The sequence below is a fragment of the Ischnura elegans genome, chromosome 4 (genome assembly GCF_921293095.1).
Source record: "Ischnura elegans chromosome 4, ioIscEleg1.1, whole genome shotgun sequence".
Taxonomy (NCBI): domain Eukaryota; kingdom Metazoa; phylum Arthropoda; class Insecta; order Odonata; family Coenagrionidae; genus Ischnura; species Ischnura elegans.
In genome coordinates this window covers 52,493,548-52,518,425 of record NC_060249.1, presented here as the reverse complement: position 1 = coordinate 52,518,425, position 24,878 = coordinate 52,493,548, and the positions used below count along the sequence as shown (strand labels likewise).

Here is a 24,878-nt window from a genome sequence, read left to right as displayed (position 1 = left end):
CCCTACAAACTAAAATAATACCCGACTATTTAGTCGTGAAGTTTTATTCAAATTCTATTAAAACTATATTAGTGTAATACTTGCAAGAAGAATTTCACTTTTTTATAGTTAATAATTGCGAGAACAAATGATGAAATGCTATACATTATGTATTATTTTCAAGGATTCAATCGCCTTTTCTGTGTGGAAATGTCACTACATAAACTGCCATGGCTTAACTTTCCTCCACCCCCTCCTTAGTTTTGAACCTGGGCGAACCCTTGATAAAAATCTGCCTGTCTTATGCGTATGGAATTTAATTGAAAGAAGCTAGCTGATTCATATTCATGGCATGGCAAATACCGGAAACCCACAAAGTTACGCTCGAAATAGTGAAATCCCTCTCCGTCTTCTATTTTACAATCAGTGGAACGAAATCTTGTTTTTTTTTATACTTTACATGCCACCCCAGAGCTCAGGATAACCAACCGCGCGGATACTTCACCATCGGCTCTCCGCCGGGCCTCCGCCGCCCACGGAGGAAAACAGAGAAACCTGTCGTGTTGGCAGCGGCGAGTCACATTCCCCTCAGCATCACCCATCCCATCTTTCCCGTTATCTCCTGTGGTCTTCGCCCTCCATAACCTCCCCTCCGCGCCCCACCCACTCCTTCTAACGCCGGTTGGTTGGCGGTGTGGTCGTCTGGTGGTGAGAGGAGTGTGAGGAGAGACATAGGAGCAAGCGGATCTCAGTAAGGCGAGTACCCACCACAACCACTGGCGTCGTGAAGGTCGTCAGCCGTCCGTCTGCTGCTGAAAGGGAGCCTTCAGTGTGTGGGGTCCGCAGTGTGTGCCTAGTTGTCGGATTGCATCGTGCTAGTGCAGTCGCGTGCCCCGGAATCTTACCTTCTATCGTCTTCGCAATATCGCCGCCAGGGATGACTCCGAGCACCATGGTGACGCACCAGGAGGTCGTCTTCTACGTCAATGGCAAAAGGGTGAGTAGCAGACGATGATCTTGTCAGAGCGAAGGTTTTTGGGGTGATGGTTTAATTTTTTGTATTTTTCTCGTGTTTTCTAATGCGGAGAAAAATAGTGATCTTACGGTTCTGAAGAGAACGCATGAATCTTGCACAGTGGCTAAGCCAGGGGGCACAGAGGGTCCCAAATCAATGAACTTTAGCAGAAAAATAGTAACCTATTAAAAGATATATTTTACTCCTCTAGCATGTTTTAGCGGAATAGCTTCCCGACGATCCATCACGTGTGTAATTTTAAGGGCCAAAATAGCATTATAAGGGATTTCTAGAGATAAAAATGCCCCTGATCTTACATGTCCATGTTTAAACGATTACCGTTTCAATTGAGTAACATGTGCCGTATGCACTCAATGTACTGCGAGGGAATCGGTTCCACGAAATGTCATCCTGCAGATTTTTTTTCTTCAATGGGCTGTCAAAGAGAATATATGAATTCCCTGTGAATGAGTCATATTTAAAAAATATTAATGTATTCTTTCATTATTATACAAACAAGATGTGCGAACGCAATGTTCTTGGATTCCTGATTCCGTGAGGGCGAGTCGATTATTGAAACGTTGGATGGAGGTACAACAATATTACCGTATGTAAAACCCGAGATATCTTCACTGCTATCGCTCGCCCGCCGTAAACGGGTATTATATTCCGTTTAACTGTGTCACAAATGTGAAAATCGCCTTCGAAATGAATATCGCCTCGGTATTTTCTCCGAGACAGTTTTCTTTATGGTTCAAATGCCGGTTAATGTTGACATAGGATCTGTTCCATCCACCCAAATAAGTGATGCGCCGGGAACAGGTGCAATTAGGACAGTTGGAGCGCCAAAGACGAGCGGCCTCTTTTCAGTGAATGTCGCTCCCATAGTGTAGTTCGCATTTTAGGTTAAAGCTGCGGAAAAGTCAACGTTCAATTTTCTTGTGATGCGAGTAAAATATTTCATTCTCCACATTAAACTCTGCGGGCTCATCTCAATCTTTGCCCACTGTTTTTAGCCGACTGTGTCAGTGAACCGGAGGGTAATCAGCTGTGTTCCTTTACGGGGTCGCCCTTTAATGAGAAAATTATCGAGAGTTTAGTTGCCAGGTACATCAGTATTCTAGATAATAATTGAGTCGAAGTGTGTGTTCGTAATTATTCGTTTTACAGTCATATTTCTTCTTATATTCACCAATACCAATGGCTTCTGAACAGAAGATTGCAGTTTCAATTGAGCAACAAGTACCATCTGCGTTCCGTTTCTATCTCTAGAATTTAATGCAACTGCGGAAGGTGACCAAGAATTTCAAGCCTGGATTCCTTAGGGGTTGAATTGTTACCAAATGAATTGTAGTGTAGAGAGTACTAGTACAATTATACAAGTGTAAATATTGTTCGTCATGACTCGAGTTCGAACTAGAATCGCATCAAGTGAAGAAAAAAAAGTCTCACACGAGTTGAGTGTGCTTTTTTTTAATCTTAGAAAGGGGTGGACTAACTCTTGAATTTTTCAAGCGATTTATCATTGGTGTGGAGTGATAATAAGGTCATGTTATTTCGTGTATTGTTTTCATGAGTGGTTCTAAATTTTTGTGGCAGCTTCTTTATTTAAATATAATATCGTCCGAGTTCACAAATTGTAATGTTAGCGCTCCTGGCGGTTGCGTTAGCCACTCTTATGAAAGTGGAGATAAAATTATCAAAAAATCAGGATGAAATGAGTACTTTTCAGATTAAGAAGTACCTAATATGGGAAGGACATGACTGATAAAATAAGTAACTCGAGTCTTTTTTTTCTTGTTATAATCTATGTCCGGAGATTGTAGCTCGTGTTTTCGTATTTCAATGAACAAAATAATGCTGCCTGTATTTGAAAATCATTCGTTTTCCCATTTAAACACGTAAACTTTTCGTGTATAAATAGGTCTTTTTTGAGATTTTCGATTTCTTCTCAACGTATGGACTTAGTATGAACAACCTATGAAAATCTGAAACTACCTATGTATTGCCCAGTCGATCATCTTCTGTGTTAATTAGTTAGTGAGTGAAGAGTGTTTTGTTATACACATTACCTGTTTAGGAAAAGATATTAATGTTCTAGAAAATAATTGTGTCGAAGAGTGTGCGCCTAATTATTCGTTTAATAGTGAGATTTAGTTTTAGATTCATCTATATTAATGGCTACTGAATAGAAGATTGCCTTTTGAATTGAGTAACAGGTACCATCTGCGCTCCGTATCTACCTACAGCCCTATCTGGGAAGGAATGGGTTTTACGCAATGTCCTCCTTCGGATTTTTTTTTTTCGCGGTCTAATAAAGAAAATAGTTCTTGAAAATAACTGAAGTTCTATGCATGAATGTCTGAAAATATGAATGGCTCTTAATAAGTACTTTGATAATGATTTGAAGTTTGTTGGATTTGGAGACGTCACACCTGATAATCAGAGAGGAGGTGGTATTTTGAGTTTTTTTTACGAGTAAGATCCACTACCATATTTCTGTAGGAAATTTTGTTTCGGCCAAAGTATATAAATTTTGTTTTATTTCAATCAGTGGTAAATCGTGATACATCTTCTTGCCAAACTAATTCAGGTGTTTTTAGGCGATTTTTTTGGTTGGGCGTAGGGTAGTTAAACCTGTGATATTGAGGAGTTATCGGTTTATGTCGTTTATGGAGACATTGTAAAAGACATCAGGTCGAGTCAACCATCTTTATCTGAAATCGAACGACGGTGCTTTAGTTTTCTTGCCGAGTACTTTCATGCATTTCGAAGTACTGCATACAGCAAGTGGCTTTGTACTCAATTAAGTGCATAGGTGCATGTGTACACCATGAAAAATCATTTGGCTTAGTCTGGATTGTAAATCCTAATTTTGAGTTGTTTGTTTTGGATTTTGGTGTGACGTGAAGCGGGCAATAATAAGCCGCAGAGGTGGAGTGAGGTAATTGTTGTGGTTGTTGACGGCGCGGGAGGAAGAAGAAAAAAGGGAGTTGGATTGTGATAGTTATGGCGGACGGGTGTTTCTTTGCTCCCGACTTTGTATTATTTAAAGTGCAATAAAATATTTGTAAGTGAAGTGAACTAGAGGAAATAAAAAACGTTACAGGATCTGAGTCCGAATTCCGGCTAAGTCAAATGATTTTTCATGCCGAATTTCACCCTTGGTTTATAATTCAAGTAATAGCTCATATTGAAATGCTTTTATAATAAATGAGCTCGATAACTACTTTTTACTTTAACAATGGCATAGTAGCCAACAGGGATACTCCTACAGGTCCTTGAGTTAGCTTTAAGTTCTCTATGTTTTTTTAATGGAATTACAGCAGTTATCGAGTTTTTGGTACGGAGTGCTTGTTCCCCATCATGACTCTCTTTGTGTGGTGCATTCTTTTGAAAACAACAAAATCTCACAAAAAATATATATCTGAATGGGCTGGTCGATCACCAAGCATGCACTGGCCCGTATGCGACGAAAGTCGTCCTACGAGAAAAGTCACTCAAGTTTCGCAACCACGGTCATGCACTTTTATCATTCTAGTTAGTGTCAAGTTCCCCTCGGCCGGGATCCGTTGCGTATCATTGACGCGACCGACCCCGGTGGAAGGGGTCAAGAGTGGACTGCGGATGACGTAGGAGTGTTTTGTCTGGCCGTTCGGATGCTGCTCATTCTCATGAATGCCGGTTTATGAACCGGGTGGTCAAGAATTGGGTTGGTGAAATTTTTACGTCCCGACTCGACGTTCGAATGGCCACGTTATTCGGTGACTATTTTTTACAAGTTACGTAATCGTGAATGTCTACTAGAGTCGCCGGTTTTGCGAGAGGAATTTTTCTAGAGGCCACGCCGTGGATTATTCCCGCTTCCACTGACTCCTGCGCAGTTTGTGCCGTCTTTTTTTCCCTTTTCAGCTCTACGCTATCCCTCAGCTCGCCAAAATGGGATGAAATACCGGTTTAGAGTCGCTCTGAAGTGGAAGAAGGACGTCGAATCTCGGTGCTGAAAACCTAGGGAATTGAAAACGTCTGTTCTGAGCGTTTCGGAGAATGTAAGTCCTCAGGTGAAAGATTCAGTAAAGCATGGTGGCAAAGTTAAGAGCTTTATGTTGGGGGGCTGCAATCTTGCCGCGGGTGTAGGGGCAAGTTAAAAGGGGGGTTTTCAATAGCTCCTAAGTGTCCCTGGGTAATCGTTAAAATTAGCCTCTGAAAACAGTATTGAACTACCTACTAAGGCTAAAATTTATTTAAAAATTTTCATTTTTTTGTTTTCATTGTACTTTAATGTACAGGGCGAGGATCTCCCTGGCCCACCAAAACTCCGCCAATGTAGTAAAGGCTCATCTAAAGGCATTTGCAGAGCCGGCCTTAGGGCGGGGCGACCGGGGCGACTGCCCCAGGCCCCGCGCTTTGGGGGGCCCCGCGTTCGTGAAAACAGATTAAAATAAACGATAGTTTGAAAACGCAATTTCAACTATTACTGTATTGTTAAGTCCGTGCTTGACAAAAAATAATATTATGAAAAAGGAATAATAATGTAGTAATTTAAAGTTAAAAGCGCGCTTTTTATGTTTACTTTACGTTATAATTATATGAATAAATATAATTATAAATTTAATTTATATTATACTATTTTGAACTCAAAGGCGTGTTGGTATCATAACGGCGTAATTACGAAGTCTGAATTTGGGAGGGGAACACATACTTAGCCAGAGAGTGGTAGGGATTCAAAATGCTTGAGTTTGTAGATGGGGTATAGAGTATAATATTTTAAGTGAAGGGCCCCGCACTTAAGGTTCGCCCCTAGCCCCGCACCTGCTAGCGCCGTCACTGGGCATTTGTTCCATAAATTAAGTTTATATCCTTCCATGGCAAAAATTGTGTGAGCATTGGCATAACGAGGTTCAACTTTCCACAAGAAAAAAGTTCATGAGATCCGGGTTTCGATGTTACCACTTGGTCGTCAAGGAAACCTGGGCTGATTTAAGAGTTTATTTTCTGTGGAAAATAGCTCCTCGTCATTCCAATTTGGATAAATCCTAGACTCCATTCATCTAGAATCCTCGGAGTTTAAAAATTTTACGTCGCTATGAAAAGGCTAGCGGATAGGAGAGGGAAATGGAGAGCTGCGTCAAACCAATCTTAGGATTGTTGACTAATGATGATGATGAGTGTTATCTAATGGTTCAGTTACTGCTAATTATGCTTTTCTCTCTATAGTTGTAATGACTTATCAATAGGGGATAGAAACAGGGTGATTTATTTCAACGCTGTCTAGTTTATATCTTGAGTTTTCCATCTGTCCTCATAGTATATCTCCATTCAATCCGACGAGGAACATTGATTCTCTCCTTGAATGGTTCAGCTGTGTGATTTCTGAAGTTGCGGCATTGAATTGATGAATAACAGCAATGAGTAGTGTACTTGTGATCACTTGTAAATTTAAGGCTAAACATGGAGAAGCGCTGTATCTATTCCTTCCATAACCACCATATCGTGGCGCGTTTTTTAACCTCGTCCTAACTCTCGTTCATACGCTCACGATAAAGAGCGCAGATAAATTCTGTTTTCGTCCCACGCTGGTGCGTGCCTCCAATAACAAGTCCCGTTCGCTCTCCCTTCAATGAAAAGTTATCGATACTTCATCGTGACCGCAGCGTTGCTTTTCGAGTGGCAGAAAAACTTGAACGGCGCTCTTAAGATGCACGATCATGAACCTTTTCTTTCATTCATTCGAGTCGCATACCTACCTGATTGTGGCCAGCGGCGTAGCCAGGTGAGGAGGAAGGGGAGCACAGGAGGCACGTGCCCCCACCCCCAAACCAATTAGCAGAAAAATATTAACCTCTAAATAATAATTTATCCTACTCCGCCAATATGTTTTGACGTGTATATTATAAATGTAATAGAAAACCCTCAATAACTCCACAAATAAAGTTGTCATGGAAAAAAACAAGAATGGGTTGTTGTTAATGTTTGGGGGACGAAAGAGATAGAACACGGAAGTTCATATAATTTTTTGTACTTAAAAAGATAAAGAGGAAGAATAAATAAGTAAGCAAAACTGTAGGTAGTGATAAGATAACTAATTCTATCGCTACAATACGACAGTTTTAGTAAAAAAACTTCCCGAAGACCCATAAATTGTGTAATTTTTAGTGCCAAAGTAGCATAAAATGTGATTTCAAGGGATAAAAATGTTCACATTTTCTACAGAGGGCAGTTCCTGATCCCCGGGACGTGCCCCCCTCCCTCAACACTTTGTCCTTGCACGCCCCTGGTTATGGCCAACGTTAAATATTCGCCACATTTTATTCTTCAGCATAAATTGACCGCAGAGGAAATATAGAGATATTAAGCCATAATCAATAAGAATAGTGGTGATGTGAAATGTTGTAATAAACGAAAATATTATATGAGGGTAAGTGCGTTGCCTGACTGTGGTGCTAACTCAGAAGATATCGCGCGCGTAGCTCTACCAGTTTTCGTAGCTCTACCATTGTAGACGTAATAGGTTGAGTTACAAAGTTTATGAAGTTGACAAAATGGCTAATTTTATGGTGCGCGGAGTCATTTATTGCACTCGCGTGTCTTGATTTTTTAATTTTTCATAAAACAATAAATAAATCAGAATTGAGAATAACATTTCCTTTAAAATGACGCATTATTCATTATTATGGCATGCACTGAAGTCCAGATATAAATTTGCAAAGTACAGCGGCACATCATTTTGACGCCGACAGTAAGTCAAGGATCCAAAATAACGGTATTATTTTACAAGAGGTACAATCCGGATTTCGCCTTCAAACCTTCACTTTCCTATAGTATTTTTGCCTCCTGATTAACGTGGTGACATTCATTCCTGGCGCAAATTAATACTTTTCGAGATATTGGCACTTTTATGTATGCCATTTTACGCTTCTGCGCATGCGCCGCCATTTACGATCTTCACTTACTACCCCCTTCCTTTACGCACTTCACCTTCTGCGCATGCGCAAACACCTCCCACCCTACCAACTGGACCAGCTCGAGGGATATTTTTATTTTAGTTGACCAGCCCGTACATGTGCCGGGAAAGTGATTTACCCACTTCTACCTCCCACTTTGTTATGTATTGGACCAGCTCGAAGGATATTTTTTTCCAGTTGACCAGCCCGTACATGTGCCCAGAAAGTGATTTATCCACTTTTACCTCCCACTTTGTTATGTATTGGACCATCTCTAGGGATATTTTTCTCTTGTTTACAATTTCAAACATGTGCCGTGAAACTCATTTACCGCCATTCCAATATGGCCGCGCATGCGCAGAACCCGAAAAACGCTATTCATAAAAGTTAAAATATCTCGAAAAGTATTAATTTGCGCCAGGAATGAATGTCACCACGTTAATCAGGAGGCAAAAATACCACAGGAAAGTGAAGGTTTGAAGGCGAAATCCGGATTGTACCTCTTGTAAAAATTTACCAAAATAACATTAACGTTGCCATTATGTAACTAAGGACTTGCGACTCCATGTTTATGGGAAAAAATCATGACGCCGTAATGGGCGTGTTGCGTTAGGTTGACCGCTAAGAAAATTTAAGCACGCTTCGGGAGAGAGTTGGCTGCTTGCGTTCGAATTTGCAGCTTTAAATCCTCAATTATTCGGGGGAAACATGAATTCCTACACCTATCCGTTCGGTAAATATTCCTGTTTTATTCATCATTGCTGTCGGACCTGGAAATGTTGGGTTTTCCTAACTTGATGATCTCCGTGTCGCTCTGAAACATATCTTCTCTTAGAACTTGGTTCATAAAGTGGGTTTTGCGCAAATGTTTTCAGCTCCGATTTTTTTTTTTAACTTTCGTCCCCAATCCGCTTCTCACACGAAGATATCGCGAGAGTTATAATCAGGATCTAAATGACGTTGTTATTATCTGAAACTATATAGTAAATGTACGAAAAAATTACGCGGCTTTCTCTTCAATTGGCCCTGGTTTTAGAGATAATTGCAAGTAAAGATTTGGTGCTGTTTCAGTACCACGAGTAATCACGATTCTCGAGTAACCGGCTCCCCAGCTATGCCCATGCCCATCATAACCTCAACCCAATGCGGGCAGGACAGGAAGAGCCAAGGTCACTGAAATTGCCGAGGCTATGTGTGAGGAAAAATTAAATCTTAGAACAGAAGAGCAATCCATTAAACCTATCAAAATAAAAAAGTATACATTCTGTAAGAGTAATGCCCGCAAAAAATTGAGGCCGTAATCAGGTATCCAATCATATATCACACAACAGGGAGGAACGACCGTTGAGCTAGCTAAATTCTTACAAGGGTCAATGACACACATTAGCGACTCAAGTTTTCGTCTCAAAACAAAAATTAAACTTCGAGGGATAAAAATCAGCTGGCTAAGGCTTTATTAGAAGACTTAATCAGGTAGGCAGTTGCAGGCTAAGGCTACTTAATAAGAAGGAAAGCGTAAGGGAGTAGATGAAATCAGTATTAAGGTAATTAAAAAGATTCTTCATCTAGCTCTTCCAATTTTGCTTTCAATTTATAATTGCTCGTTAGATTACTCTAACTTCCCCTCCTTGTGGAAATCTGCTCTCATTCAACCAATTAAAAAGAAGCCCAATCCTGTAGAAATGTCTGACTACCGCCCTATTGCAATACTGTGTGCCTTATCAAAACCTCTTGAAAGATTCGTGTTTAATTGTGTTACTGAACATCTGTCTAAAAATAATTTTTTAAACAATTTTCAATCTGGGTTTCGCAAAGGTTATAGTACTCAAACAGCATTGATTAAAATAACAGATGACATAAGACTTTCAATGGATAAGCAGAAAATAACAATATTGGTACTCTTCGACTTTAGTAAAGCTTTTGATTGTGTTAACCATAGTATACTTTTAAAAAGACTATCTAATTTGAAAATATCTAATTCTGTTTTACAATGGTTCCGTTCTTACTTGAGTCAACGTTTCCAGGCGGTGAATGATCGGAAAAACAATGTACATTCTGAATTACTCCCTGTCGAACATGGGGTCCCCCAAGGGTCAACACTGGGGCCATTGCTCTTTGTCATTTACATTCAGGACCTCCCAAATAAGATACGTCATTGTAAGTACCATCTATATGCTGATGACTTGCAGATCTATATTGACTGCGATCGCAATGCGATCTCTAGCGCCATTGCACAAGTTAACGAAGATATCTCAATTATATGTGAATGGGCGTCTAAAAATTGTCTGAAACTAAACTCACAGAAAACTAAGAGCATTATAATAGGCAGTGCCAAGGTCTTGTCTTCCATAAACATCGGCTTACTGCCTAAAATTCAAGTTAATGACGTAGAAATAGATTATTCTGAAAAGGTTAAAAATTTAGGCGTTATTCTAAATAAAACACTAACTTGGGACGAACACATAGCATGCATTTCTAATAAGGTAATTAAATCTTTGCACCAGTTAAAATGCTTCCGTAACCTAATGCCAATACCATTGAGACTCAAACTAGCGAATGCTTTGTTGATTCCTCATATTGATTACTGTTCTTTGGTGATGTCGAACATTAATAAATGTCAGATATCTAAATTACAGAAAATACAAAATTGTATCTTGCGTTATGTGTGTAACATTGGATATTATGAGCATGTCACTCCATATTATAAGGAATTAAAAATGTTAAAAATTGAAAAAAGAAGAAAATTTCAAATGGGTCTATTTATGTATAAACTTTTAAAAACTGAAACTCCTTGTTACATTTTCCAGCCTTACATAGATAACTTTATGAAAAAAACAAGATTTACAAGAAATAAAAATAAATTAATTGTACCTATTCATAAAACAACCATGTACCAAAATTCATTTTATATTAATTCATGTCATGTATGGAATTCGATTCCTCAAGAGTTAAAAAATATCTCAGCATTCAATAATTTCAAAAAGTCTTTGTTTTCTTTTTATTTTTATGATACCTGAATTTATATAAGCGTCTGCAACTTGCAATTTTTGGGTTTGTATGTTTTTGTATGGTTTTTGATTTTGTTTCATGTCTTTGGAAATCTGTATACAGGTGGTTGTTTGAGTTGGTTGGTTAAGTGTTTCATGATTTCTTCTTTTTTTTTATGTTAACCTTCTCAGCCTGAGTGTTCATGATTATGTATTAATTTAGGCTCCAAAGGAAAGGATTCCTAGAGCCAATAAAGTTTATTTATTTATTATTATTTATTAAGGAGACTGAAAAAGGCACGTTGTGATTGCGATGTACCATAAAATATTCTAATAGACGAAAGGTTAAACGCAAGCAAAGAGTCAGCGCATTCCAAGTACTGTGATGTCATCTAAACATATAAAAAAGGATTTCTGTTCGTTTGTCCCCTATGCGTTTCCATACGGCTGCAGCGATTGCGACCACGGTTAGTGCATAGGTGCATTTCATGCTCCCGGGGCCCGTATTGCTACTTTCAGTTGGGTCCGACGCGTCCTTTGCATCGTTTTCTCATTGCCGAACCCCAAAAGTGCGTTAAGCGCCACCTAGCACCCATTCCCCACCCTCTGCTTACTCTCCCACCTTGCGATAAAATCCCCATTCACTTTGTCCTGCTTGCATTACTTTGTGCGCGCTTTGCGCGAAGTGAAGGCCGATTTGTCATCTTCCAGATCCAATACTGCCTTTTCGCGCAACTTCATCGTTCGTAGGTAAATGGCCAACGAATAACTTTGCAGTCCTTTTAACCGTGCATTCCGACAAAACGTGTTTCTTATCTGTGTTTTTTTCATATTTTCCGACTGAGAGGTATGATCATTAATTCCGATTTCTAAGTTTCCCCTTCTCTGGGTACTATCCTTCCCCAGCAACGCCGGGTAGCCGGCTTGTCTGAAATAAAAGGAAAAGCAGGGATGTTTATTTTTTGTCTCGGTCATAGCCGGAATTTCCAACCAGTGGAGTTACAATGGGAAGAGAAAGGATTTGAACTAGATGCACTGGAGAACTGAGAGATGTTGCAAAGTGCGAAATGTGAAGAAATGATGGCCAAAGATATTTGGTTCCCTTTTCATTCCCCTCTTCTGGACCATCCTTCCAGCCTAACCTCCGCCCCCACCTTATCTGCACTCCCCCTACGAACCTGCTTTTAGTACCCTAAGTTGCATCGAAAGTAAATGGAATTCACACCGATCTTTTTTAAGTTCACTCCCCGCCTCTAACCCCAGGTACGTGAGCGACAAAGTGAATTATTTCCCATCCCTATCACAATAGGTTTTTACCTCTCCCTAATTTAATGCCATATTCGGTATAATTGCACAATACAATGATATATATATATATTATATATATATTAATATGAAATAAATGTAATTTAATTTACTGTACAAATGGCGTATTGTTAAAAAAAATTGTTTCTGTAACAATTTATAGATTGTCTTGTTGATCTGCCTGCATCACTTTATGTTTTCTTTTTTTATTGTAATACTTAAAAAAAGTACGCTAAATACTGGTTTATTTGCATGATATGGACGATTATTCCCTTTGTAAACTTATAGAATGCTCCTGTGAGGCTAAGTAGTCTCCGAGTATATGACAAATATTTGTTCAAAATTCTGCGTTTGGATTACGAAACGAAATTCTCTGATCTCCAGTTTCAAGTTCACTCCCTGCCTTAATACACCCCATTCACCCCACGTCACCCTATCGGTAAACGCCTCTTTAACTTACAACCAGTCATGTGATGTAACGTAGTAAAATTAAATGAATTTCTCCTAACGATAACGTCTTTGGTAATTATTACTTGTAGTCAACACATTTTTAAAATTTAAATTTTTACTTGTAATCTAATTCAATGCTCATGCAAGTAATCGTTACATTTTAGTCAAATCCAAAGGGAAGTTTTGAACTGCACGCTCGCAGATCGGAAGGTATTTCCAGTCACACTGACCTCATTCACAGTTATATATTCTTGTCAGAGCATATTTAATTATGCCTAAATTGCCTAGATCAAACATTTTATTGCTGTTTCGTGCAACGGCAGTGAATAAAAATTAAAATGCTGGTTTGCTTTATAGTAAGTACTCCCCGTTAAAGAAAATATTGAAAGCGATTTCATCATTTACAGAGGAATTGCAATTGCAATTTTAATCATTCAGATTACTTTTAGAAATAGTAATTTTTAATATGAAAGTGAAGTTTTAATTGAGTCTGATTATATTTTTTCAATACTCTTCCCATCACTGCCTACAGCTAAAAATTGAAAATGTGGAATGACTTGCCTGTGTATAAGTATGGGTTTGCACCAGTGTTTTTCCCTGATGCTGTCTTTCCACGCCTCATCCACGGCTGGTTACATAAATCCTGTGGAATTATGAAGACCTCGATTTTCATTCACAATGATGATTGCGTCCGTACACATATTCTTTCCGCATTCCTCGACAGTCAGTGACTAAAGCCTGAATCACACGATCATTTTTTTTCGTCGCGAAAGTGATCACTATCGCGAGCACTGCGCAAAATGATCGTCGGCGGCAATTGTTTTTCGCGATGGCGATCGCGATGTGGATTCCCATCCCTATTTTTCATCACTCGTCCGGTCGCTTTTTCCGTCGCTAAAACCGTCACTAAAACCCCATATTAGCCAATCAGATAGCATGACCGTATGGTGTGATTGCAGCGCCACGTTTGACAAATGTGGGAACGGCATAAATAAACAAACACGCTATATAATTTCGTGGTGTGGGTCCTATGACAACGAGCTGTGATATTGGAAATGATGCAAAAAGCGACGGCGGGAGCGACCGTGTGATTCAGAAAAATGATCACAACAGCGATTGCTTTTCGCGACGGGATAAGTGATCTCGATAGTGATTACTTTCGCGACGAAAAAAAATGATCGTGTGATTCAGGCTTAACTATAAATTTCCCTCAATGGTAAGCTCGCTGAGCTACTCATTCGTGCAACAATTCCCCTTCGTCATTACCTCATGGCGTTTATTGAGAGTAATTTGAAAATACTCTCCTAATTTGCGAATGAAATTTTCGCCTGAACTGTTTTCTTGTGACGCCGACTAAAATTAAATTGGCGACGGATGAAGTCGATAAATACATCGTTTCGATAAGATAATAAAAACTAAATAACTATAGCACATTATTTTTTCGGAATATCGTAATTTTGGTGCGAACTCGGCAAATGGTTTGAACTCTCAAAAATGCACATTAACGAAAATAACGACTTCAATTCCCAAGAGTACAAAGTGCCATTGCCTAAAGTTTAAACACGGGGAACCACGCGGAAACTGCTTGGTACGCAATTGCAGCGATGCATATTATTTATTTACCACTTTTTTCTCGCTTTCTTGTTTGTTTTTATTTCCGGGAAATACCTGGTAACACAAATATCGACCACTTCCTGACTAGCTAGAGCGCTGAAATTTTCAGGATAGCTCAGAACTGGACGACAATGCAATCTTCTTACATTTTACCGCGATTGGAACAGCATCTCGAGTAATATCCAGGAATAAAATTAACGTGGATATTTAAATTAATACTATTTGGTCTATACACACACTTCTACCTGTCCTTTTACGATTGTTTTCATCAGGCCATCATGGCTAACGTCAGAGGCCAACTAAGTTGTCCCGTCTTCTCATTTAGATCGTTGAGGGAGAACCACCACATTATTATCCCGAGGAGTCGCAGATACTCCAACTTTTTAATAATTAGACAAACAACATAATAGAGAGCGAGAATAACTCGTTTAATCTAGCAAATAGGAATCTATCTCCCATTTAAATTGTGCACGGATTGAAGTGGGCGTACAATGCATACATGGAGATACGAAAGTGGATAACAATTCATTTTTGTTATCCGAACTGCAATCGCCTCACTCTGCGTTATCACTTCTTCAGGAGAAGCACACAGGATACGAAGACGTAAAGAAATAAATAAAAAACGCGGATATTCGTCGGTTGATTGGCTTTAGCGAGAGCATAATGAAAACAACCTTCGTCCGACCGCCAAGGGAACCGACGTCAGCAATGATAAACTTTCTCTAGACACATCCGTTGCGTAGCAGGCCTCGGTGATAGAGGGGAACGAACTAATTGAGGTCACTTCGTGCTACATCCGAGCAAAACAAATTATGCGACCAGTTACACGTTTTATCCTCAAAATCACGTAAATGACGCGCCTTTAAATGCAATTTTTCTGTCTCTGTATCATTAGCTTTGTGAGTGTGTGTACCGTGGAAGGATGGATTCGTTTCTTTGGTTATCGGTGGCAACATTTCCTTACCACAAAACAGGGTTGAAACAGTGATTCCTCAAATCATAAGAAAGAAAAAAATTCATCGGGACTCTAATCTGCGAGGCAGAAGTAACAAACAGCGAGCGCTCCTCGCTGTTTGGTGGGCCGGTCTCCACTTCCCACGATCCCACGCTCGAGAAAGCTTGGGCCTCCCTCCTTTGTCCCCCCCTTGAAAAATTTTACAAATCGAATTAGTCGCAGCCACACTTCACACTACTCTGGTGAACACTCAGTTGTATAAAAAAATTCCATCAGAAATAAGGAATCATTTATGTTATGAGAATGTTATCTGAAAAACATTCCGTGTGAGAAGCATCGCTTCTTGAAGTGTGGATACCCCCTGGAGGGTGGGTGGTGCCGGTATGGACCCTTCCCCCAACCAAATTCCCTGATTATGCTAATGGTTATGATCCTTGTGAACCTTCGCCTTTTGTTTTCTATGCTGGCTATTCGTTTATTTTCGAGCATATATCACTCCTTTGTATTTCAACTTTCAAGTACTCCGCTATGGTAGATATGTACGCCATCCTACTCGAAAACTGTTTCTCCTCAACCGGTGGTCCATGAAACCCTCTTTACCCGTTCAAACAGTGTAAGTTTTCAATGAATGGGGACATTTGAAAAGGAGACGTGTTGAACGAGGTACGAATGTGAGTCTGTAGATATTCTAATTGAACTGTTAATCCATATTTTGATAGTCTTACTCTACTAATTTTAAATTTCATCGTGAGGAAGAGTTTCTGCACGTAGCGACAATGGGAATGGTGAGAATGGTCTTTTATGATTTTATTTGTGGCTGAGTGGTCCGCAAAATTTCTCTGCATTGTGAACTTCTTCAAAGTTTACCTATTCAATGGACCTGAATATTCCACAGTAGTTAATTGAGGTCAAATGAGTACCTTTATGTGGTTGCCTAAGGGTATTAAGATATATTTTGTACACTGCCAAGATTTCGTTTGTTTGTATGATTCGCTCTGAGGAAAATTCGTCAACTGTATCGTGTTAAGGAATCGTGTAACGAGTCCCCAGGGCATGATGATATCTTGGTGAGTCGCCCAGTTGTCCAATAGTTTAATCAGAGTAAATTTTGAGGAAAATCTTTCGCTGATGGAAATGAGTTGGATGAATACGATGCTTCTAGTGGTGAAGAACTTCACTTCTTCTACGCATCGTCAGTTTACCTTTCCATAATTTCATCGTAATGAGTAATTTTATCGCCGGGAAAATAATGCTACCTCTCCAATGGTAGTATGACGTTTTTCATTCAGAGAACAAATATCGTACCTTGGCAATGATCTAATGAATAACTTACCTGGGGGTTTTTAGGTGGGCCCCTCTTCTCACCCGCCTCCGATCCCACGCTCGAGAAAGCTTGGGCCTCCCTCATCTCACCCCTCCCCTCAAGAAAAAGTTTACCAATCGAATTTTCCGCAGCCGCTCTTCACGCTTCTCTGGCAAACACTCCGTAGTATGCAAAAATGTCATCAGAAATAACGATTCATTTATAGGACTTTGGATATAGTGTCTTAATCTCCGCTATTAATCCGAAACCTTGTTAGTCTTGAAGTTCATGATTTATTTTCATTATCTTCCCAAACGCATTCGCGCTTAATTTTTCTTATCGCTCAGTACACATGAAAGATAAATCATTCTTGTTTCGTTCCCATTGATTTGAGTGGGTGACACATTACTTATCTGACAAATGAAGAAATTTGTGTGAATATCGCTATTGTTTATTTCATATGGATGTCTTCGTATGCAATTCCCCGAAGGCATAAATAGGGCACAGAATCGTCACATTGGATTGAATTCGAAACCCTGTCATTCCTTCGTCGATAGTTACTAAATGATAGATTTTGTGTCGCTATGTTGCGACTTAAGGAGAAATTAAATGTGATAAAAAAGCGTTATTGCATTTTTTACCTCCTTATCGACTTTCATTCAAAAAAGGCCTCGTTTACGTGAATTTTGTATTTTTGAAATGTTGATTTTATTTTAATTTTGAAATAATGTATTGTTTTTATTTTCAGGTGGCGGACAATAATATAAATCCTGAGTGGACACTTCTTTATTACTTGAGAAACAAACGTATCCTTTGACTTCATGTTTCAGTGATCTTACAATTAGCTTCATTCAAGAAAGTGGATTTAGTTGTCCTCAAATATGATAAATGCTTTTAGTTAACTTTTGTGCTAAATTATACTTTATGTAACGAGAAGAAGTATTTCAAATGAATTGAGAGAGTGTGAAACGAGGTGAAAATTAACCCTACCCTGCATAAAAAAATTTTCATAAATTTAATATTAATGAACATTGAAATTCTCAAAAATATTTCCTGCTTGAGGGTAAATTCTTTAAGTATCAATTATTATTTGTGATCAGTCTCTATGCAGGGGCGCCGACTTATAAAAAATATTGGGGGGCCCATATCGGAGGTCTTGCTCCAGGAAGAGGTTAAATTGAAAGTGTGTCGCAGCACCGAAACACTACCATGATTCACACCACTTGATTCAGTTAACCTGCTTAACCTTATAATTATTTGTTTCAACACTCATTGTTGAATTTATTTTAAAAGGTAACTATCGTCAAGCATGGGAAATAAAAATCACCAATACATTTTTGTGATTTCACAAAGCATAATATAACTTAATTGTTTTCTTGAATTATTGAGGGGGCTCCGCGCCCCCAAACGAATCTTTGAGGGGGCTCGGGCCCCCTCACGCCCCATGGAGTCGGCGCCACTGTCTCTATGCAAAGCAAGTATTGATTGCTATGTAATTTCTCAGGTTTGCCAGTGGTCTTATTGCCTTCAGGGATGGCAAATGAAACGAAACGAAAATGTTTCGTTTCGACCCGGAGCGAAACGAAAATACGAGGCCTGGGTTCAGTTTCGTTCCCGCACGAAATTAAAATCACCAAGGAGTTTAGTTTCGACTCGGGACGAAACTTTACTCCCGGGAACGAAACTAAATGAATCGAAACTCCGCTGCTCATAGTTAAGTTTCGATCGCAGAGGTTGAGTGGAGGGGGATAAGAGGGAATAGTTTCGACCCATTACATTTGACATGCGTTTAGAGAGGTTTAATCATTGAGATTAAACATCGAATGGCACGTCTGCGTTCACCGTTCTGCTGTTAGTGGAAAAAATATGAGTGCCCCATGCATCTTCTGGCGGTAGGCAGAACCTCTACTTCGTAGTCGGTGTGTGGGTCGAAACTAAACTGTTTGAAGGTGAATCACGTGGTCTCTCCGGTGCGAAACATTATCTGTGTTTCGTCTCCTTCCAGAGTTTTAGTTTAGTTTCGAACCGAAGTAGTTTTGACTCCGATTTTGTTTCAACCCCGGGTTTAAATCCATTTCGTTTCGTTTCTACATTTCACCCCCGGGAACGAAACTATTGAAATTTTACTGATTTTGACTTTCGTTTGCTTGCCATCCCTGACTGTCTCAATTCTTTATTTTTCGGTAGTTTACTCGGATTCTTTATCTTGGAGATTATAGTAGTTCCGGATCCCTAGATACGATAGCGTAGTAACTCTCCGAAACGTTGGAGTCAATCATATTTCTTTCTTAACCCGCGTAGGCTTTCTTCACTGCATCCACGGAGGAAACCTGAAATTATATGTCATAGGACTGATTCTCTGTCTTATTTTCCGAGTATAATCTGTTAAGTAAATGATATTTTTATTGCCACGAATGTCTTTGTATTTCAATGAAATTTCTTTTCTCCCATGCCCTCAAGAGTTTACTTAAGTCCACGAAAATGCATTATTCCCTTAAGTATGTGTCGATGTGATTAGTTCATCTATTTGGCGTGACGGATGTTGAGCTTAACCCGGTCAGTTACCACGTATTTGGCAAAGTGGACCATAACAAAGGAGGATAACTTTAACTTGCATTTAATGCTGGGTTGAACTTTCTATCTTGATAACCTTCATCTTAATATCATGATGCCTACAGCATTCCCATTACACTCATAGCCTCATCATGTTTTCATGAGGTGGTTGGAAGAGGGTGTTCCTAAAACGATCGGTCATATCAATAAGTTACGAAGTTTATTACATGAGCGTCGAACACTTCAATCAAGTGCGCTATGAGTAACTATTTTTTTCGTCACTTTGATTCGCGATTGGCATTTGGTATAGTGTGACTTTCCCACTATCCGCGGTTATCTCATTTTCAATCGTGGGGGAATACACTACTTATCTGTCAGTTATTTGAGATTATCATTCAACATCAATACTTGAATGCAATGAGCTATCTAGTTCACTCCACTATATCACTGCATGTATTATATTTGTTCATGTGTATTGATGCACCACCAATGATTATGCTTATTTTTAATACTGAATGATTCATACTTATAACCATTTATATTTAGACGTTATATTTAATTTACTATTGGAAAGTTGCCATTTTTGTTGCCAGTTGTCAAGACTCACTTGGCTTGTTCATGGCTCTGTGATTGAATGCCTTCTTTCCTTGCTTCAAGTGTATGTTTTTTCAATGAGTGATCAAAGGCACTGTGGATAAGAAAATTCTCGCCATTGAATGGATTTTTCTCCGAGTTCTTGGGTGCTTTCCTTGACTGATGATTTTCCAGTTCGCCTGTGCGGCACCAAGCTGGGATGTGCCGAAGGGGGCTGTGGAGCGTGCACCGTCATGATATCCAAATACGACCACGAGACCAAGAAAGTGGTGTATCCTTTAATTCCACATCACGGTGACGAATTTTAGGGGGGTCTTAGAGGTAATGACCCCCCCCCCCAAATTTTATCAAATTTTTTAAAGTTCCAATTAGTTTAATAGTTTAATTATCCTTAAATGTTTAAAATTGTTCCATTTCATCTATTAAGAATGAAACTTAAATTTTAGCCTCCAAAATGCGTAAAAAATGGGCCTCAAAAATTTCATGGGAAAACGCCCCTCTATAGCGGGAGTTATTCCATAATCCCCGGAGTGTGGTCATTACAACCCCCCCTAAATTTGAAGCTGAAATCGCCCCTGCCATATCACCCCATATTAATTTGTATTGTCTCCTTAATCCCCAAACTAATTGTAAGCCAAAGACGTGATCATTTTTCACGCATGAGCTCAGGAATCATTTTGAATCACGCGACTGGGGTTGCGGTAACCTATTTTCGGCGCAAAAAAGATAGAACGCTAGAAAGCATTTGGATGAAATTCTGCCGAAGCTGCATAGGGTCGCGTAATATATCGTTTTACTCCTAGTTTATTGATTCAGCGTTCTACCTTTATTGCGCCGATAGTAGTGAGTAGATAGCTTTGCTGCTGATTTAAGGGTCCCCGGTTCAAATCCTCGGTGAAGCCTTCGGATATCCTAATCAAAAACCCTCGAAGTTAGGGTTTGAGATGAAATTTTTCGCTATGCATGGAGTATATGTACCATTTTTAATTATTACCTACATCTCAGATGTGAAAATTTTGCCTCGGAGAATATACTTAGGTAAAATTTCAGTGTCGAGGTAAAGATTATAAAAAAAATTTGTTCTCTACTCCTTGAAAGTTTCAATATCATAATAAAGTCAGCCTAACTAATAACATCATAATTATGAGGTTCTAATTTTACTAATTTAACGACTTATGATGATGATGATGATGATAATTTAGCTCATCAAAGTCCTAAGTATTTTCCATTGTTGTGAACAGGGGGTTACACAACGCATCTTTACCACACCGTCCAATAATTGACATCTGAGATTTCACAGACTTATACACGGACTTAAAACGTGATGGTCACGATAGATAGCAAATGGGCCAGTGATCACGGAGTTTTGAGAAAAATCCTCCTGTGATTTTCTTTGCCAAGGTCTCTCCAAATCTATTTGACTGCCTCGTTTCAGTTTTATTATATAACGTAATTTTAAGGCTAAACTTTGGCTTAACTGGTGGTGTGAGTGTTCGTTTACGAGAACATTATGTTGAACAATATATTTAGTGGATACAAGTCTCGTAGCGGTACATCTGCCTAAAAATAGTTTTTTGTGAGAAATTATCGGAAAAAATAAGAAAAGTTGGATTATTCGCCTTCGTCTCACTGAGCCAGCGTCAAATGGTCTTGGCGTTTAGCTAATAAAACTTAGTGAATAAAGTTAGTTCATCTTGGTGAGCAACACTGAAAATAGGGTGAATTAACGGAATCTCCAGAAAAGAGTGTAGTGCATTTTAAAGAGCCATTAAAATTAGCGACAAGATCATCCTTATGAAACTAAGTTATTTACTCATTCACGACCTCGATATCCAAAGTGAAAAATTTACTCATAAAGATAAATCAAGTTAATTAAATATAAGTTGATCAGTAGCAGTTTTTAAAATTTTTAAAAATTGCAAAAGTTGAGTGTCACCTAACTCGGATTGCGAGTCAATACTCGAATAAAAAATGTATCACCCGACTAAGTTGACATTAAATCCGTATGATTTTACGATCTATCAACCTTTTTGCGAAATGAGACGGTGATAACTTACGTACGCTTACGATTAATTCAGATTGATTTTGTGTTGCATCCAGTGATTCGAATAATGGACGTATTGGACGTGCACTATATGTTAATGACGTTTGCAACGATGCTTCTTGAACGTCAGCGGCCCGCAATCTAGCAGCGTCCACAGATCATCTCAGCAGCAAGGTCAAGAAGGATTTAAAGGGTGGAGCTCTATCATTGCAGTTGCGTAGAGATGCCCTGTTTGCTTATGAGCGACGGGTTATGTAGTTAAAATAAACTTTTTCGAGCCTTACCGCACAGTGCAGGTTATCTCGCGACGTTTCGCGATCCCTGCGTGTTTTGTGTTCGAAGGTGATCGGGCTGCCACCGGTGTGGGTTGAATTTATATACTTTTCAAGTTGGTGGGTTCAGTGGCGCAGCGAGGGGGGGTTTTGGGGGATAACCCCACCCTCCCCCCCAGAGCTCACAGAAATTTTTAAGTTAAATCTATTTTACCTAATTGGATTAATATTGCTTATAGAATAGTGTGAGGATTAATAAAATATCCCTCAGAAGGCCGTAAAAATCACCTTTTTGAACCATTTATCTTCATTTCTTTCCGGCGGAAGGCCTCCGCACCTCCCGCTAACCCTGGAGGGTATGCAATACCCCAAGCACCCCAGTATTAGTTGCGCCCGAAACCCCCCCTAGCCTTAATTCCTAGCTGCGCCCCTGGGTGGGTTGGGAAAAACTATGCTACGCGGTAAGACCCGAAAACGTTTACTTTATCAGTAATGGACGGCGAAAGCATCAATGAAGAATTAAAACGGGTCATGTAGTTCCTCCTCTCATAAAAAGCCGTTTCGTGCAAGGCCAGTCGAGTATTTCGTAAGACGACCTTGCCCTTGTATGGCACTGTCATTCACCTCGTTAACGTTGCCTGGAAATTCGGTTTTATGAGCATGGATTATATTTTTACACGTCGACCGCAGTAGTTTTAAAAAAATATTTTTCCCGTGACGCTATCGGTGATTTTTTATCAGTTGCATGCTGGCACTAATTGTAAGCCAGGGGTGATTTGAGGGCTTTTGCCCCTCTTCCCCGAAATTTTCCCCTTATGACGTCTACCCGCGATACATCTGCTGTGAAAACACTATCCTAGGAGCTCCTATCATCTTGTATTTCAATTTTTTAGATGTGGTAACATTTCGTAATGTCCGTCGATACACAACGATCAATTCAACTTTCAACTCTATGCATAGGCGGATCTAGAGGGGGGTGGCACGGGGGCACGTGCCCCCCCCCCCCTTCCCCCCTAGACCCTTACAAATATGCAAGATTTTTAATACGGTCCCATTATCATTGCGTTCATTTTGTATTACGAGGTATCCTTGTGCCCCCCCCCCTAGAATAAAATCCTGGATACGGCCTTGCTTGTGCCCCCCCCCCCCCCAGGAAGAAATCCTGGATCCGCCCCTGACTCCATGGAAACGAAATATAAAGCTTGATTAAATGCATGGTTTTCCGATGCCTGGAAATTGGCAACAAAGTGTCAGTGTACGCAAACAGCTTACCACCCCGGCTCCCCCTATCCCCGAAGCTAATTCCTGGCTACCTGGCTGTTTTCGTATTATTGGTTTATGAAACGTTGAGATACCGTTTCGAATGCCTAAATTTAATTTTACTCTGCTTTGAAGTACTGTGGTTATTGTGGTGACCTCTATGGCCCCTATCATTGCCTAAGCAATCGGACCCGATCACAAATTGCGTTAGAAATTCACCGGGATTTAGTCGCACCGTGGCCGGTCACTATCACTGGCGGGAACTTTCACTACCGATCACGGCAACTGGCTTGGTCGTCAACGTGTTAACTTCCGTTTAATTTTTTTTTACCTCATCCGGTTTCATTGACCCCTTCGGATTGTTAGTTGATGATAATGACCTCCTTCATCAGAAATTTTTATTTCGGATTCTATTTGAGGTAAAAAAGATACCTCGTTTTCAATAGAATTGTATTGCCCAATAGTCTACTTCTAGAGCTTTCAATGTTCAAATCACCAAATAATAATTGTTTAAATTTAGATTTAGTATTTGGTACAATGGAATAAAAAGTTTTATGGAAATGGAATATGTTTAAGCTTATTTTTTTGCCGTTGTCTACTTCAAAAACTAACAGCCACGAAATACCGAAGTATTAACCGTTTAATTGTTGTAAGTTGAATGTTACCGGCGTCATTCGATTTCGGGGACTTTCGCCGTTTGTTACAATGCGAATAGGTTTTCAAGTATTTCCGTTTTTTTCTCAAGAAAACTGACGTTTTGCGATCACTCTTGAGCGGTAAAAAGTGCAACAATAGGGTCGTTCTCTTAGATCCAAAATCGCAAAATCCTCCCTATTCAGGCATTTTCTCGTTAGTTTAACATGTGAAAGCGGGAAAGCTGCCGCCCTTCTTCATGAGTTGGTGACGTCATTAGTCTCTCAGTTCATTTACTCGTTCAGGCAGTGCTTTTCTTTGAGGCGTTCGGAATTGAGGGAGAGAGAATCTAAAGGGAAAATAATATAAAATTTTAAATGTAAATGAAATAATTTTAAGGATATGGGGAAAAGTGGAAAGTTTGGGTAGGCTGGCAACCATATTCAGGATTCATCATATGGCCTGGGAACATATCTTGTATTGCCCCCAAGATTCTCTATGACTCAGTTATAATGTGGGCAGTAGTGGAGCCCTCTTCTTCCCTAATAGTCGCCAGTGGTGTATCCACGATAGGGACAAGAGGGAGGCTAATTGTAAGTGGGGTTCAACCTTACAGCAGTAGTGCGGGTCCGAACAAAATTACATTTCTATCTATTGTAAATTGGGTGCCCAAGGGGGGGCTATAGCCCCCTTACCCCTCCATAGATCCGCACTGATAGTTGCTCAATATTGGCCAATGTTGGTTATTCATTGGCATCCTATATTGGCTATATAATGGCAATGAGATGAGAACCAATAAATAGCCAATATCTGATATCTGGGGAATAACCACTCCCCCACACTCGTCCTCGGAAGGGAGGTCAATGCCCCTCCTATGACTTTAGATATTTATATTAGTACATAAAAAAAGGAAAACATTGGTTTGTCACATATTAATGTGCAGTGAGGGATAAAATATTGTTGAATTCCA

At 39.6% G+C, this 24,878-nt stretch overlaps 1 protein-coding gene across 1 annotated transcript in view; it reads left to right on the top strand.

Moving 5' to 3' along the window:
* Window positions 1–694: 694 nt before the first annotated feature.
* The window catches only part of LOC124157470 (xanthine dehydrogenase), a 56,869-nt gene continuing 32,685 nt past the window's right edge, over window positions 695–24,878 (top strand). The window contains exons 1-3 of the mRNA XM_046532205.1: window positions 695–976; window positions 17,301–17,358; window positions 19,874–19,970. Coding sequence (XP_046388161.1) covers window positions 917–976; window positions 17,301–17,358; window positions 19,874–19,970 — 215 coding nt within the window. The 5' untranslated portion in view covers window positions 695–916. The remainder of the gene's footprint in view (window positions 977–17,300; window positions 17,359–19,873; window positions 19,971–24,878) is intronic.